The sequence below is a fragment of the Corvus moneduloides genome, chromosome Z (genome assembly GCF_009650955.1).
Source record: "Corvus moneduloides isolate bCorMon1 chromosome Z, bCorMon1.pri, whole genome shotgun sequence".
NCBI lineage: Eukaryota > Metazoa > Chordata > Aves > Passeriformes > Corvidae > Corvus > Corvus moneduloides.
In genome coordinates this window covers 67,680,233-67,697,985 of record NC_045511.1, presented here as the reverse complement: position 1 = coordinate 67,697,985, position 17,753 = coordinate 67,680,233, and the positions used below count along the sequence as shown (strand labels likewise).

At 40.6% G+C, this 17,753-nt stretch overlaps 1 protein-coding gene across 9 annotated transcripts in view; it reads right to left on the bottom strand.

Moving 5' to 3' along the window:
* Nucleotides 1-17,753, bottom strand: part of ANKDD1B (ankyrin repeat and death domain containing 1B) — a 28,387-nt gene that overhangs the window by 6,034 nt on the left and 4,600 nt on the right. For 2 of the 9 annotated variants that reach the window (XM_032096566.1, XM_032096558.1), the window contains exons 3-11: nucleotides 16,056-16,154; nucleotides 14,260-14,358; nucleotides 14,071-14,175; nucleotides 12,185-12,283; nucleotides 10,537-10,635; nucleotides 8,569-8,667; nucleotides 7,554-7,652; nucleotides 5,929-6,027; nucleotides 2,053-2,151 (exon numbers count right to left, since the gene is read on the bottom strand). In XM_032096566.1, the coding sequence (XP_031952457.1) occupies nucleotides 2,053-2,151; nucleotides 5,929-6,027; nucleotides 7,554-7,652; nucleotides 8,569-8,667; nucleotides 10,537-10,635; nucleotides 12,185-12,283; nucleotides 14,071-14,175; nucleotides 14,260-14,358; nucleotides 16,056-16,154 (897 nt within the window). Of the gene's footprint in view, nucleotides 1-2,052; nucleotides 2,152-5,928; nucleotides 6,028-7,553; nucleotides 7,653-8,568; nucleotides 8,668-10,536; nucleotides 10,636-12,184; nucleotides 12,284-14,070; nucleotides 14,176-14,259; nucleotides 14,359-16,055; nucleotides 16,205-17,753 lie in introns of all 9 variants that reach the window. The other 7 variants (XM_032096561.1, XM_032096560.1, XM_032096567.1 and 4 more) reach the window with 7 other exon arrangements.

The following is a 17,753-nucleotide window of genomic DNA, read 5'->3' as shown; positions in this document are numbered from 1 at the left end:
CTCTCCTATCACCACGTCGATGTACAGGTGTCACGGTGGCTCTAAAGGGTTTTCTCTGAAACTGTCTTTTTTCAGCAGATCTGCACTGAGTGCAACTGCCTTGGATTTAAGTATTCTGCGTGTTCTCCACATAACAAGTGCCAGGCATTCTAGAAAATTAGGTCTAAAATAAGCCAATCCCTTAATTAGAAGTTTCATTAATTAAATTATAACGTATTTCAACTCTCCAGATAGTATAAAGTTCCCTAATATACACCTTTTGAGTTCTAGCTCCTGGCTTTGCTCAAAATCATTCTAATTAGCCTGTTTTTAGAAAAGCATCACATTGGAAGCCAAGGAATTTACATTGCATTAAATCTTTTAGGCATAGGCATATTTTATATGTGAAGAGTCCAGAGATCACAAGAGCTCCTTGGGCACACCTCTGGAGAGGTGCTCTGTATTTCCCAGAGGGAGAGAGAGGGAGTGGATAAAGGGGGTGTTTCTGTACCCCTGTGGTAGAGCAGACACTGCTGGCATCCTGCATGCACATGTAGCACAGCAGTCTTGCATATGGGGAGCTCTCTGTGCCCTATCACTCACAACCAAAGACAGTTTTATCTGCAGGTGGGATGAAAGAAGAGCTCCCAAGAGTGCATTCCCTGAGCTCTGACAGAAGCAGATGCATGACATTCTCTGGAGACTGAGGACTCCTGCTGCCAGGGCATGGAGGCCAGGAAAACACTGTGCAATCAAAGCAGGCTCCTCTTCTTCCTGTCTACTGTTCAGCAAGGACAGTAATGTTTTTGGCATATCAGCACCAGTTCGGTTCAAAGGGCACTGTACTCGCATATGTCCCCATAAGTGGCATGGTCTCAGGGGTCATCCAGCAAATAAGCAAGGAAAAAGCTACTCCAAGAAATAAAGCCAATGCAGAAAGGTGGCTTGTACCAGAACTTGTACTGGTTCAGAGCCAAATTCTCATAACAAGTCCTGAGCTCTACCAGTGTTGCTGTAATATGAGGGCACTCTCTCGCTCAAAGACTTGTAGGTGCCTAAAGTCATAGGCAATAAGTGATTTTTTGGGTCTGCCCTTGGAATACAAATAGGTTGAAAAAATATTCCAGTGGCTGAGGTACTCTTTAAAGTGGATGAGATTCATTCTGGCTTGACCCCTATGAGAACTGCAGCTCTTTGGCAAGTGTAGGCATGATTCTAAATGGAAAGGCTTAACTACAATGCAGCATCTTACCTCAGCCTCCCAAAACATACCAACCATGCACCCTACCCTCAGAGCCCCAGGCCTCATATAAGGCTAGGGCAAAACAAGACAATCCTAGTCCATAAAGCTTCACTTCTCATCAGGACAGTTTTGTGCAGGGAAGTTACTTATTAAAGATATGAAAGGGTGAGATTTTGCTCATAATAAACATCAAATCCATCAACTCAGTCATACAGAAAATCAAGAAAAGTGGTAAAAGTGTAAAAGGGGAAACTCAATCTTGCAGTAATTTAGCAGAATTTGTAAATACTGGGTTTGATACTCTGTCCTTTCAAAAGCACTTCCCCAGCAACTTTGCTTTGGTACTTCTTCCAGCCACTGCCATTTTTGCCTCTATCTTTCCAGGCAGAACATCATCTCAGGGTTTAAGTATCCATCTGAATGGATCTGGAATGTCAGATGACCCGGAGTGCTAAAGGACAAGCTCTCCACCACTGCAGTTGGTGAAGCTTCATCTCCCCTGGCAATGAGTCTGGCTGCAGGTACACAGTTACAGCACCCACAGGCCATTTTCCTCTCTGCAAGCCTAGTCCTTTTTTTCCATGAAAAGTCTCTGGAAGCAGTGTTTATCCTTCGAACCATGGAGCTTGGAAGTTTTACGGCTCTTCACAAAACCATTTCAGATCTCTGCAAGCTGCAAGTATAGCAATATTAAAAGGAGACTTCCTTTGTAGTTAGCTTTACTTAGCAAACACAAGTGGCAACATGTGCTTTATGCACCTCTATAAGGAAGATTATAAACCAAAAAGTAACATCGTGTAATCTTGAGATGTGTGAGGAATGCAATTTACCTTATCCACAGTTTTGAGATTGCAGCCTGACTTCAGCAGCACTTCCACCAACTCCACATTGCCAAGATCAGCTGCCAGATGTAGAGGGGTTTCCTGCCTCTGGAATTAAAGACACCAAATATATGCATTAACTCAAACTCACTGCTAGAAGCAGCATGCTCAAAGGCTGAATCTAAAATAGATTCACAAGAGGTGACCTTGGTGAGAAAATACTGAACAGAGGGAAATCATGAGAGATCTGCCGGTTTTGTTTCAGGCAGACAAGACAGCATATGGGATCTCTGCAGGAAAGCCAGGCAGAAGTTCCAGCTGGCTCAGGAAAGAGTTGCTGTTATGGCCCTCTAATATGCTGTAAACTAACAATCTCTCTCTCTCTCTCTCTCTCTCTCTCTCCCCCTCCCTTCCCTCTCAAGGCAAGGTGCTTTGGACAGAGGTCTTCATGCGACTGGCACCATCCCACACCCATCTCATCCTCTCAAGAAACCTTCTCTCTGCTGAAATTCATGCCAAGACAACTCAACATCCATAATTTTGAATATTACAATATGCCACATCCACAACAGAGCTTTTTAGTCAGCCCTACCACAAAATTATGATATATATATAGCTGAAGTCTACCTGCTCCGTAATGGGTTCAGTGAACCTTAAACAACACACATACAAAAAAACCCAAACCAAAACCATTAAACAAGGCCAAACCATTAACAAGAAATACAGCTAAAGGGGCATTCAGCTTCAAGTAAAACTTTGGGTCTGAAAGGAGGGTTGTATAGTCTCTACATAGCTACATATTCCTAACTATGTATTTATTTATCTATCCTTTTTCAGAAAGTAGAGTAAGAAAATCCAGCAGCAAATAATGGAGTAATTATGGAAGTCCTGCACATAAGGGAATGTTCCATAGTATGTTTTTTATGACACATCATCCTTCTAAGTTGAGTGTTTTGTGCCTGTGCTTCTCTGACATTGCAAGTTTACATTCTGTAGGTCTGTTTAGAGACCTTTTGGCCTTTAGATCTTAGCTTAAAAGTTTGCACTCCAAGAAGCACCAAGCTCAGGTTCCACATTAGAAGTGTCATCAGTTAATTTTATAGTTTACACTATGATCACATGATCTCACACCTTACTTTTTTATTCCTATAAATAAAATATTAGCCATACACCCTACTTTCTTTCTTGCAGAAATTTAGGGATACATCAGTACCTACTGTATGCAACTTAGGGCAAGCTAGAGACAAAAGCACAAAACATTTCCAAAAGACGTGTTGTAGAAATTTACAGAATTCTCTTTTATGTGACCAGAAAGTCTTACCGTCATACTTTACTCCAACCACAAATGACAGCCTCCGACTTCCACAAAAATGTGTATAAATTAATCTCTAGCAATAAAATGAACAATGGGAAGGGGTGAACCACAGATTTCTCAAAGACTCATCCTTGTCACTATCGTGGTGAGCATCCCTACATGTCATGAGGGAAACCGGGATGCATTTCCCTAACAAGGAGCCACAGTGCCCACAGTGGGACTCAACAGACCTGCTGGGACAGTCTTTCCACAGCTGAGATGTAACACTGATGAGGAGGGGAAAGATAGATTCTCCTTGAAGTGCCACAGGTGGCTGGCCAGTACACAGTTGGACCATTGGAGTCTGTCATGGTCAGGGGCCAGTGTCTGCGAGCTCTGTACAATCTGCTGCCATATGGACCATGGGCACTGGATATCACTGAGATTTTTGGAGGCCTAGTTGTTGGCCAGGTCACTGTAGTCCACCTCTACCACCACTCCCTCAGATACTGGATACCTTCTGTGGTAGTCTACTTGCCTTGCTGGTTTGCAGTATCTTCTTTGAGGAGACACTTTGCATTCATGCTCAGTAAGAGCCATCTCCAGAGACTTATGAGTGGCTGCCTCTGTTCTGATCCCTTTGGCAATCCCTTAGTCCCTAGAGATGGACCCCAGCAGCTGAGCTTCCCTACCTTCCCAGCACTGGAGCAGTCAGGTAGCAGTGTGCTCACCTTGCTGATGGATGAACACTTGCTGCCTACCTAAGAGGTCATTCAGAGATGGACGCCAGGTAGTTTTGCCTCTGTTGTCATTCTTGTCTTTTCCCTTTCCTGTCCTCTTTTGAATCTTCCCCCTTTTGCCCCTCAGCAAGAGCTGCTGTTTCTCTTTCTAACCAAATCAACATTTACTTCCATCATTTCTCCTGGAGCTCGGGCACAGTTATTGTATTTGAGGGCTGGGTCTCTGGTTAAGCAACAGTGTGGCACCTCCAACTAAGTAACCTTTTCAGTGTCCATATGGGTGGCTTCAGAGCAGGAGACCTTCTCAGTGTCCCTTTGTGTGCTCCTTGATCAGGAAACCCTCATCCTCTTTTGAGGCACTGGATGGCAGCTCATTAGCAAGGGCCAGGCCCAATACAACATTAAAAACCCCTGTGTTTCATCAGGGCAGGCAAGGCTCCCCTCCTTCAGATGGTATATGAATTACTTGGGACTACATTCCGGCTAGGGCATGAAATCCCAAACTACTGGAGGCACTAATGGCCCCAGGCACATGTCCAATTCTGTCCACACACAATACTACCTGAGAATTGACTGCCTCCGGGTGAATCCCAGTGTGGCATTCCCAATTAATTGTTATTCACAATAATCAAACCCATGCTCACAACACACACTAGTATGAACAGTGTGATTATATGAGGATATTCAAGGAACCAAGTAGTGTTACAAGAAGGTGGGAGAGACCTGTCCTGGGGGAGAAGAAGGGGTAGACGCTATTCATTCCTTTCTCAACAAAGCGCCTCTCCAAGGAGGGAAAGGAAAAGGTGCAATTTTTGATTTTCTCCATGAGATGGTTACCTGAGTATGCAGACAGTGGCACTGTAGGGCCTAAAACACAAGACCAGGCACAAGCCAGTGCTTTTATCATCACTCCACCAGGCAAAGCAGTACAAAGTGATAGACAACACAGCAAAAGCAGAGGTGGTCATTAACAATTATAGGAGGTTTTTACAGCAAAACAGGATTAAGCATGGCAGCACCAAAGTAAATATGGCACATGTCAGTTGTGGATATGGTCTACAGTGAACTGATCTGATGCACAGCAAACTGGCCAACAACTAACCAGGCCTCCAAAGACCACTGACACCAATCAGGGCCAAAGAATCCTGGTTAAGGTGAGGAAGATAGATGTAGCTGTCCGTGGATGGGCTCAAACCACCATCCTTTCAGCTAACAGCTGAACACTCTCACTGATGGCATCACAGAGACCCGTGACCTTGTCATTCAGTCTTGCTGTGTTGCTCACCTCTGCTCAGCTGTGTCCCCTCCCAGCTCCCTGAGCAACCCAGTCAATTCACCTGGGGGCACAGAGTGTGAAACAGAGAAGGCCTTGATGCTGCGCAAGCATTGCTCAGCAACAGCTTTAACACTGGTGTCTTACCAGCACTGTTTTGGTCACAGACTTAAGCACAGATTTAAACCCACACGGTGGGTTGCTTTAAGGAAAATCTAACTTTTTTCCAGCCAAATTTTTTTCCCAGCCCAGTTCTGCACTGGGCTTGCCTCTGAAGCCAATACCAATGAGACGTTTCTGTCATTCATTACACTTGAATCATAACATTTGAACAATACATTACCCAAACATTTTCTGAGTATACAGCATTGTACTATCCTTATCTTGCTCAAACAGTATTAGCACAGCATGTACCAGTGACTAATACATATGTACACACACAAAAATATTAGAGAGGAATTGCCTCTTCCTTCCTCTTTTTTTGTACCCTGGTATCATAAGGAAAAAAAAATTTCAAACAAAACCCACATAATCTCTGCTTTATCAATCAAGCTGTGTAAATTCCCAGTTTTTCTTACGTGATTTAAGGAGTTTATGTCATGATTGGCATCCAAAAGGCTTTTTACTACCGGTAGATTATTACTGATAACTGCTAAATGGAGAGGGGAATTCTTCTGCTGTGGAGGGAAAATAATAAATTGTTATACTTGGGTATGTTATTAAAAGTTCATGCAAACCAGAAAGAGGTTCTTATTGAAGCCCACCCCTTGCAAAGGTGACATGCTCCAGCAGAGGTTCAAGACTGCAGAAAACACACCTGGATGTGTGGAGTTGTACCAGAGGTGGTAGCCTGCTCCTGCAACACCCACAAGAAGAGGATAAACAAATACAGCTGAGAAGACTGGAAATGCTGACTGCATTGGGTGTGCATCAGTGTGCCACCACTTAGGAATGCCACAAGGCACTCCTCTTTAGTGTTCCTACCTGAGATATGCTGCTATCCTGACAACAGAGAGATTAGGGTAATGTTCCTACCCCCCCAGAAAAGTGGCTTTGCCCTTTGTTGAATAGCCTGGAGACAGACTCATTCTGTATTTGGTAAACAGATGTCAAAACTTACCTTCCAGGAACAAACCCTTGTCACATGTTGCTGCTGGAAATGCTCCTCATACTAAACTGACTTGCTGTCATATTTATAAAATATGACAAATTACAGCTAGTAAGAAATTCAGAGGTTTTATCTGAGTTGGTTATTTATTAAAATAACCAGGGCACAGATGCAACACCAGTCAAAATCCACACTAGATTGGTAAGATCACTTTGTATGTTGAACCTGTGACTGATCAGTTTCTTATAAAATACAGCTAAAGAATAATTCCCTACCAATACCATTCATGGGTGCCAGGCACCAGTTCAGCGTCTTTATAAAACACAGCCATTTCTTCAGGGCTACAGAAAAATAAAGCAAGCTCTTATGTAACATTGTGCTGGAAATATTTTCAAAATGTAAGTTACAATTTTATGAGTTGCTTCTGCTATTGAGGACAAGCAGTGCAACAACTGCCCAACCTTTAAAATATTTCAAGCACATCACAAATTGTTATTCCTTGATAGCTTTCTGCAAGAGGCCAGTGATCATGGCATAAGTCATGAAGTCCAGATTCTATTTTCATCCTGTACTGTAGAAGAGGAAAATAATTTCCTATTCATAGAAAATCTCAAATATCTGTACTATCTAAACTGAGAGGATTTGGATAATGTAAATACCTCTTTCCTTTTAAATCACAAGGAATGTTGGCATGCAGATTTTGAAGGCAATGAGGGTGCATTTACCTGCAGAGGGTGAAAGCACTGAAGTGTTTATTTACATTCTAGTTATCCTTTGCCCATAGCATTACTACTAGCATTACATTACTACTGCTAAATTCAAGCAGGGTGCTTTGCTCCCCTTCTCCAAGTGCCTGGCCCTTGGCTTAACCTGGCCACGTCTGCTCTGCACTGCACCAGCCTGCTCAGGCACTCAGCAACAGGACCTTGTCTCTATTGGTCTGTGTGTGTTGCCAAACTACATCTAGAAACTAAATAATAATGTGTATAGGAAAAAATTCAAGGAACTACTCAATCTCATTCAGCTGTCTGAATTCCCAAGGAAACACAGGACAGGCTGAGCAGCAGCAGAAGAGTTATTCTGGTAAACACTGACCTCGGGTTTAGGAATCAGGTCAATATTCTTATCAATAAGGAAAGTAACCAAGGATAGATGTCCATTCTGAATTGCAACCTGCAAAGCACTGGTATTGTTCTGAAAGAAATTTGATAGATAGAAAAACGTACATTTTTATTGCTGCAAAAAAGAACAGTACTAAAGAGAGGTATAAATATAGGGTAATCTTGCATTAAAATTTGTGTTCGTATCCCCTCCACCAATAAAACCCTTTGATAAAATCATACAAAATGAAGTGGATCAGCAATTAGTATGATGTTTTTGTAAACAGTGAAGGAAATTCCCATTTTTACTATATCACAACACACATACTAAAGAACACCAGTATCCCATAGCACCATTCAACTTCTCTTAAGAAAGAGACAGATCAGCATCATCATCATCTATACTGTGCCGTGGACAACGATGCCAGCATGTCTCCTAGTCTGTTAGACCTTTACCAAGCAAGTGCAGTTGTATTAAGCAATCAATCCATAGAATAGTTAATAAATAAATAGAAAAATAAATATAAATTAATAGGAAATAAATTTTTAAAAATTAATAGAAAACATCTTAGAAAATAATTCTGCTTAAACAAACAAGTTCTCATTCTGCTGTAATCATAAACTTCATGCAGCAGGCTAGCCAAGGCCATTCAGCAGATATGACTTGGACCAAAGTTCAGGAACCAGATGTAGATAAAATGTTTGTCATCAGATCAGTCACATACACTGCCAAAAAGGAGGATTTTCAGTTATCCTAGTTGATTACATTTTCTAGTCATATGTGGTACTAGTGGGCATAGAGGAAATAAAAAGCTCCACTACAGTACCCCATCAAATAAATCTAATGCTATTTTTCTTCCATATCGGTTTTATTCTGTTAGTACTCTCCACATTCCCCATTCTATTTTTTTTCCCAGTTTCATAAAAAAAAAGCAGAGCAAATATCCTTAGTTAATAAGGTCCTTTCCACAGTCTAGTATATCCCACTAGGAGAGATACTGTGTACATACCTGAGTTAAAACATTGATGTCACTCCCTGCCTCCAGTAAGAGTTCAGCACATTTTTCATGACCTCCTTCAACAGCCAAGTAAAATGGAGTTTCTTCATTCTAGACCAAAAGAGACAAAATGTCTGTTCCAATTTAAGACATGAGACAATGAGACTGAGACACAAAACACATCTGGTAGCCTCCATTGGGCTCATCCAGCTCAACAGGAGAGGAGAGATGGACCCAAGAGAACACAACCTGAATGGTCCCAAGTTACCTCTTGAATGACATGGCAACTCACCAACAGTTAAGTGACAGATGATGTTTATCTGGACAGATGTACAGTAAGGTTTACAATACAGAAAACTATTTCATAAGCATTAATCATGCTCTTTTCAAAGAAGACTGCTAGCAAGAGGCACAGACAGAAAGGTGGTGGGCAGCAATTGTTGCCATTCAACAATTGAATTTTTGCCATTCAACACCAGGCAACACCACTAGCACGTTCGTACATACAGTGCATTTCAGTTTCTGTCAGTACACTGCCATGGATTTCTGACAAATTCGCAACCCCAAGTGCCAGTTATAAGAAGAACTTTTAGCAGAAATAATCCTGTTTCATATTTATTTCAAATCTTTTCACACTGAAAGAGTCTCCACGTCTCCACAGCAAGTCTCTAAAATAGGTTACATCAGCTACACAATGATCTAATCCCTGTTTCTCAACACCTAACATACACAAAGGTTTAATGAAAGTTACTCTGGTGTTTCAACAATCACAAAAGAATCAGTAAATCCTAATTTTTCTTTGCTTAAAATCCTGACATTATTCTGGTATACTGAATATATTTTAGTACTTTGCTCATGCTATGGAAAGAGAGATCTGTTCATATCCAGATCAGAACATCTCCAGCTGGACAGGAAGGTCACCCCACTAGCCATGCCAAGACAGGAGCACAAGCAGTACAAGATTTGTGTGCAGATTCTTAGACAAGACATTCTTAGACAAGCCTTGGAAAGATGAGGGCTCCATATTTCAAAGAGGCTCCTGTGCCTCACAACTGAAAACAGCAGAGAAGTTGGATAAGAGAGAACTTCTCAACTCATCAATCTGTTGCTGATAAAGGAAGAAGAGGGCCTTGGACATTTTGCCTACTGGCCCAGCAGAGCAAATCATCAGCCACATGGCAGGTTCCCACAGTGGGCATTCAACAAAGGAAACTACCTTGCCAGTTTGTTCCAGCTGCCCCACAAAAGAAACAGAAGAGACACGAACCCTTGCAAAGCAAGAACACCGAGATGAGCAGTTAGTGTGCATTTCCTTCCTCCACTCCTTGTTTAAGCCTTAAAATGAAGCTCATGAGTGCATTAACTCAGGGATACAACATTCTCAGCTAATATGCAACCAACAAATATGCTGGCTGAGCTCACCAACACCAACCCGGGAAAGCAAATTGGGTAGGTAGTGTCTGCAGCCAGCTTTGTGCATGCAACTGAGTTCAGATGAACAAGATACAAATCTGAGACCCCTTTGCTGAGGTGCATGTGATGGTATGTGCTTGGCATGCAAGTCAAACTGGCTCAATGAATAGGCTGAAAAGTACCAGAAATGTTAAAAGTGGGATGTTAAAAGGAATGGGATCATGTGGATAAAAATGCTGGATGACAGAAAACAAGGGAGGTTAAGGCCTTTCCTCTGTTTTCTTCCACCAGTAGTTATGCAAGGGCTTGCCAAATGCAGCAGAGGATATGTGTAAGGAATAGATGACAGAAGAAGAGACATTGAAGGAGTTAATGGAGGTTAATTATTTATTATAATGGAGGTTAATAATTGGACAAGGAACAAGGAAACAGGATGCAAATTTACTAGGAAACCAGCAAGACTAATGAAGTGTCCTCAGTGCCACTTCTCTTCCTTTCAAATTTGATTTTTTAGAAAACTTTTCAAATCTCTAACTTTATTTCTTTCAACAGTTTCAGCCTACTTACCTGATTGAGGTCATTTATTTCCTCCCACTGTTCAAGCAGAATTTCTACAACTTCACTGTGACCATTTTTGGCTGCTAAATGCAGTGCTGTATTTCCCTCCTTGAAATTAAGATGTCAAATAATATATTTTAAAACCCAGAATAAAGTAAAGACATTAACTAAAACCAACAAAAAGCTCCACACAGCATGTTCCAAGATTCGATCTAATCTGAAAAGGGCCTTTTCCCATGTATGCAGACGTGACATTGCTGATCTAGTTGGTTGTCTGAAAACTTCATTGTATACCCGCAAAAATTCTAACTCCTGACAAACGAATCAAACTGAAACTTCAGGTATTGGTTCCCACAAGGATGGGAACTACACTGAGCCCCAGAGACCACTGATTTAAAGATTAAAAAAGCCTAGGTCAGCGTATAGAAATTTTTCATGGCTTTGATATCAACATTGCAATCTTTGATATCAACATTGCAATCTTTGATCTTTGTCACCATCAGTGCAATTTCTCTCCAGCAAATTAAGAAACACCAAACAGAAACAAAAGCAAAACCAAAACACCACACCACCAAGCAAATAAAAACAAAGAACAACTTCAGGAAGAGCGGCGGTTTTGAACTCAAAGAAAATGCTAGCACACGAAATAATATAAAAATGGCTAAAAAAATTAGGAGAAGAATTCTAACCCTCAGAAAAATGAGAGTCCAGAACAGTTTTTCATTCACAGCATTGAGTGGGAAGAAGCAGGAATCCTTTTTAAGAACAATGGTTACAGTGCGATTTGGTTTAATGACCTAAGAGATGAGTTTCTGTCCTGGCTAATTTGCAGGACCACAGCATTTACTTCCTGGTGCTGTTTACACTTTTAACCTGCTACATGTCTGGGACAATACTATCTTTCAACCTCTGCTGATAAACTGCTTAGCACAGCAGAGCTCTGGGTGCACTGAAGTTTTTAAACTGTTACCAGAATACTAAAAAAACCAACATCACTTCCCAAGCATGCACTTATGTCGTTCTGTAAAAGCAGTATCTGACAATTTCACAATTTTTAATGTATTTGTCCTTCAAATGCCTCTGATGCAGAGAAATAGTAACTTGCTCATTCCAGAAATAGTCAAGTAAGAAAAAATAAGTTTATGAGCAGACTTTGAAAATTACTAAGATACCTTAAAATATAGTGTCAAAGAAAACTCAATCAGATTGAAGTGTTAAGGTGCCTCTGAAAAAGAATTTAGAGGTGTTTGTTTGCAACCTGAAGTATTTAAACATCTTTGAAAAATTGGTCAGGCAGTGACACACAGACACAGGCAAACAGAGTGCAACACTGGGAAATACAATCTCCCAGAACAGAGGCTGACACCCTTACCACCAGGCTTTCCCACGTCTCTCAACATACAGGCATATGCTAGTCTTGCTTTGCATGAATTATGAATGTGTATGGAAAAGTCTCCTGGCAATCATCCCACTGTCTTCCCTTTATCACTAAAAAATCATCATCCTTTTATGTTCGTTGGTCACATATATCACTACCAGCACTGTAGCATCCATGCAACATATTCAGATATTTTGATTGTATAATAACTACAGTGAAATAAAATAATCTTTTGTAAGCACATTTGTAGTTGTACTTCCGTGAAAAATAAATATTTACCTTATCTTTTTCAGATGTAAATAGCTTCAAAGCAATCAAATTGTTTATCATGTCAACATGGCCTTTTTCACAGGCCAGAAGAAATGGCTTTCTACCCTTCTAGAAAACAATTATGGAAAGGAACATGGTGTTACAGAAAGTAGAAATACTTTACTTCTAGTTATTGGATATATGGCATGTATATGTGTATGTGTATCCTACATTAAAATTTACATATTATATGGCTAAGGAGATTAACACAATAGTCAATAAATAGAAGAAGAGAAGTAATTAATAAATATACTTAGTGAAAATAAACAGATTATACATCTTGCATATCTTGAATAAAATAAATAAGAACTGTTTAGAAATGGTAAAAAAGTGGAAAATACACTCAAAATCTTTTAATCCTATTTTTTCTCAGTCTGAAAATATTTATCAAAATAACTGTGTCATTAATGCTCAGAAACAGGCAGCAAAGAAATTGCAAGATTTATTTCCATGGGTTAACTTGTTTGATCCAAATTCTGCAAACACAGACCAAAACTGACATATCTCAGAAGTTCCATCCAGGAGGCCTGAATTTAGCACTGTACATTGTATAGGGGTTTTGGTGGTATTGAAACTAACAAAAACTCTTCAAACCATTTACAAACTCAACTGCAGAAAGTTATATTGACACAAAACCATACCACTGTTTAGACACGAAGGCATATAACCAGCCAGTTAAAATGGCTTAATATCATGCCTTATAGTAACCTACAGAAATGCCTAGGAAAAAAAATGTATGCACCTAATAGAGAGTTTTGACACAACCTCAGCAAAGAGAAGGTGCTTCCTCACCTTTTCTTTTCCAAGGCCTGAAACTTCAAAGGTATGCTTTGTTAAATTAACTCTGTTTTGTCAGACTGGTCATGTGTAAAAAGAATTCAGAATTTTGCACTCTTGGGTCAATGAAATTCAAGAAACTCAGAAAAAAAATACAGGAGATTTGTTCTTTTGGTGCCAGGTCTCACAAGAACAAGTTTTCCTCATGTAAAGATAAAATATCTGACTTAGTTACGTAACGTTTCAAAGCAAGATCCCAACATTGTTGGAATTAAAAATAAAAACACAGAAAACCTGATGAGGACAAGGCACGGTTGGAGAGTCAGTGCTCCTCTGTAGGATGGCTGCAAATAGTTCTATGTTCTACCTTGATGAAACATGGCCATGTTGGCCATAACTCGCAGGTTTTGGTAAGGGCAGGGGTCTGTGAAGATGAGCTGTGTGGGAAATGTCAGAGGCTGCCCTGTGCTGCACACAGCCATTTCCAGCTGGCTCCACAGTGGACCAAACTGAGTCACACTGTCCCACAACGTGCCAACACTCAACCCATCATAGAACCATGCCTCTGTGAAAATGTGTTTAAGAATGGCTGGACACTAATGTGGCACGGAGGATGCACAAGGGGAGATACAGCAGGAGACACAAGAAGATGCAAGGGAGGAGACAGAGCGGGAGATACACCCACAAGGTGACTCCAGCCCATGGAAGAAGCCTTCTGGAGCAGAGGAAAATGGTAAGAAACAAAGAGCAGGAAAAAAGGAATCCACTGTGGACTGAATCCAACCTCTTCTGCCTCCCATTGCCTCACCATGACTGAGCACCACTTGCAGCAAAAGCAAGGACAGCAGAGGAGAGGGTGTCTGCAGTCCAACTGAAACGGGCAAAGAGGGAAAAGAGATGTTGCTCCTAAATGCTTTTCTGGCTGTTTCTTTTACCTGTTTCTCAGTATCCAAGTCAGTAATTAAAAGTATATTTAATTGTCAATAAATTAAAATTCATTGAAATTCCCCAAGTCAAGATTGTTTCCCCCAAAACAAAAGCCTCATGACATCAAAGAAATAAACAGAAACACACTGTACCCCATCAGGTTTGTTCAAGTCATTCAGATGAAGATCTTGGAGGAAATAATCAACTATTTTAATGCTGTTGCTCTGAGCTGCAAAGTGCAGAACATTCATTCCTTCCTGAAAAATGGTAAATCAGTCAGTAAGTGATTTTTTTCCAACATAAACATGTTTAGGATTGGTAAAAATTTGTCATCAACAAACCTCATTCTTAGCTTTTTGATCAGCACCTGCTTTAACTAATTTTCGCATTATATCCAGATTTCCAGTCCAAGCTGCGAGATGAACCACTGTCAGGCCATGCTTCAAATAAAATGACAAAGGCAGAAATTACCACCAAAATACCTCAAGCGAAATTTCTTTAAATCTTTTTGATTGATTCAGTGTATTAGTAGGTTCCAATGTGGAGGCTTTTAGAAGAGCAGTATTAACACTTGACAGTGTGGGTGGGATTAATCTCACTTAAATTAAGCTAAATGGAATAGAGCAAGACCTAGCTAAATGTTTGACCTCTTCTTGACAGAAGGTCTGGCATCCCTAGAGAAGGACTGATCCCATTTTAAGATGGGGGGATTAAGTCCTACTAGGAAATTATTTTCTCTCTCCAGAAACCATCAAGATAGATAGTCTTGGGTGCGGCGGATGACGTTTCAGGTGATAATATGTAATGACTACATTTCCATGAGTCACCATAACTTTCCATTTAGGCCCCTTTTAAGGTTCTCTTCTCTCAAATTCTGTAAAACCTTTTTCTCTTATAGGAGAAAAAAACCCCTTTTTTTAATATCTTAAAAAATATATGACTAGCTCTACTCTATGCTGGTGCAGCCTCACCTTGAGTGCTGGGGGCAGTTTTGAGTGCCACAATAAAAGGATATAAAGCTATTGGAGAGTGCCCAAAGGAGAGTCACAAGGATGGTGAAGGGCCTTGAGGGGAAGGATGAGGAGCAGCTGAGGTCACTTGGTCTGTTCAGCCTGGAGAAAAGGAGACTGAGGGGAGACCTCATTGTAGTTACAACTTCCTCTTGAGGGGAAGAGGAGGGGCAGCCACTGCTCTGGCAGGACCAGAGGGAATGGCATGGACCTGTGTAAGGGGAGGTTTAGGTTGGATATTAGAATACCTCCTCATATACCATGTGCTGTACTTCTAATCATTCTAGAGGCTCTGCATGGGACCCACTCCAGCTTATCGATGTCTTTCCTGATTTTGCAGAAATTGCAGTGGAAAACAATGGAGGGAACATCTACTCAGTGTGCAGGCAATAAGATAAATCTGGGCTTGGGCAAAATTTGTGGCTGTGGCCCAGAAGTCTGACCTGTAAAACCTTCCAAGCTATGAACAGCTGGACACCAGTCACAAGCAATGCCCATTAGGCATCCATCCTGGGAATGCTATTTAACATCTCCATTAATGACCTGAATTATGGGCAAAATGTACCTGCAGCTAATTTATAGATGATATGAAATTGTGAGGAATAGCTGATAGACTGTATTGGTGTGCTACCATCCAGGGAAACCTTGACAGGCTGGAGAAACGGCCTGGCAAGGACATAACAAAATTCAACAGGGGGAAATGCAAAGTCCCGTACCTGAGGAGGAGCAAACCCAGGCAGCAGTACTAACTGGGGCCAGCTGCCTGGAAAGCAGTTTGACAGAGGAAGACCTGGAGCTCCTGGTGCATACTAGGTTGAACTGAGTCAGCAGTGTGCTCCTGGAGCATGTGGCAAATAATATCCTTGGCTGTATTAGACAAAGCACTGCCACCTGGCCAAGGGAGGTGCTTTATGCTCACTCAGGTATTCAAGTTAGACAAAACTTTGGGCAATGTGTTTTTCATCTAAAAATGCTTTTTTCATATAAATATGTCCAGTTCTAAGAAAAACAGGAGGTTTTTAGTGCAAGCTCTTGATTTCGAACAATTGGGAGCACAAGAAAAATACCTACATTTACTGTTCCCCAAAGGTGTTCCTATACATGTGAATCACAACAAGCCAGCTTACCTGATCTGCCATGTCAAGTCTAGCTTTGTGATGAAGAAGAAAATCCACCACGGACACATGGCCTCCCGCAACAGCAAAATGGAATGCTGTGCGCTTCAGCTGGAATAAGCAAAGCTTTGTTTGTCAGGTCTGTAATACACTTCTTTTCCCTGTGCAGGTGATCAGAATTTTGGAATTCTCTGATTATTACCAAATGTACCTTTTAATACATACTATTTCATATTTCTCCTTCAACACTCACACTTGGTCTTTATCTACATATTTTGTTTTGTTTCCTTGGATAGAATTTAGGTATTGATCTTAGAGAATTCTTGTAAAAACAGGATGATTTTGTTAGTATACATAGTATTGTCGCTTCATCAAAATGTCAAAGTGGAATTAAGTAGTAAAACACTGCATAGAGGAGATGCATGCACTAAAAGGAGCACCCTTGTTTATTATTTTATTGCATGGTATGATTTGAATAGCTGAGGGCTATATGTACATAATTAGATTGGCTTTTGGTATCCTCCTTCCTTTTGATTAAACCTCTGCAATGCAAGACGAGATTTCTCCCTCACTCAGTGTTAGTCACGTTCCCAGACTGAGTCATCATCTACGTAAATGAAAGCTACCACCTTGCAAACAGTGAGTAATTTTACAGAGGCGAATGGGCTCAGTGCTCCTCAGGAAGAATTCCATAAAGTAATTAGTGGTATATATTTTAAAGGGATTTGTTAAATTGAATCAAACTGTATTGGAGAGAGTTTTGCTTTCAATTAAAGTGGGCATAACTAGGTTTAACATAAGTCACTGACGGTTTCCATACAAAGATGTCTAAGAGATTTAACCAACTAATTTTAAAAGTCAGTTTGGATCTGTTTTCTTAGCTTCTCTGCAGATCACCTGACTTTTAAATGTATAAATTTAAATTTACAGCTATAGGTATCAAAAGGATAAAAAGGTGGGATTTATGATGTGTGTTGATGTCAGAAAAAAGCCTCTTATACAGAAAGAGTACTGTCAAAAAGCTCACCTTCTGACAGCTTTCTTATTTGGCTTGAGAGTACAGGGGCAGGAATGACCAACATTAGCAAAAAGAATGGCTTTGCCAGCATAAGCTACATCCCTATTAGGACAATCAATGAAAGCACAACACCTCTGAAGTTATGCTAGTAACTCTTTCATACTATAGGTCTAGTTTAAGGATGACAGAGTAAAGTTTCAAACTACTGGACTGAAAATGTGTTTAGTTTAACTTCCTGAATTCTGGAAAGCAAGAAGGAAGAAAGAACTGTTTTTAAGTGACTTCTCAGAGCATAATGTAATTGATACTCTCAGTATTCAAGAGGAGTGTACTCAGAAGAAATGTTTGTCTCTTTGTCTGTTTCACAAACAAATCAAGGAATGCATCATACTATCTTCTAAATTCCCCAGTGGATGAAAATGCATGTGGGCATGGGAAGCAAATTTTTTCAGAACCCAGAATTAAGTAACATTGGATACTCACGGGTGGATGATTTATATGTAGCCACTGAGAACACACTGTTATGCAAAACTCCCAGATTAATATCATGACTGCTCCGTTGCTGTTGAACTACCTCTCATGTGGAACACAGTGCTGTATTTAGCTACTGTGAAGTATACATCCTCAGATTTTAGGCATAATGTTGAAGTCAGCATAAGAAATACATTTTCGTTTATCCAGGGTAATATGAA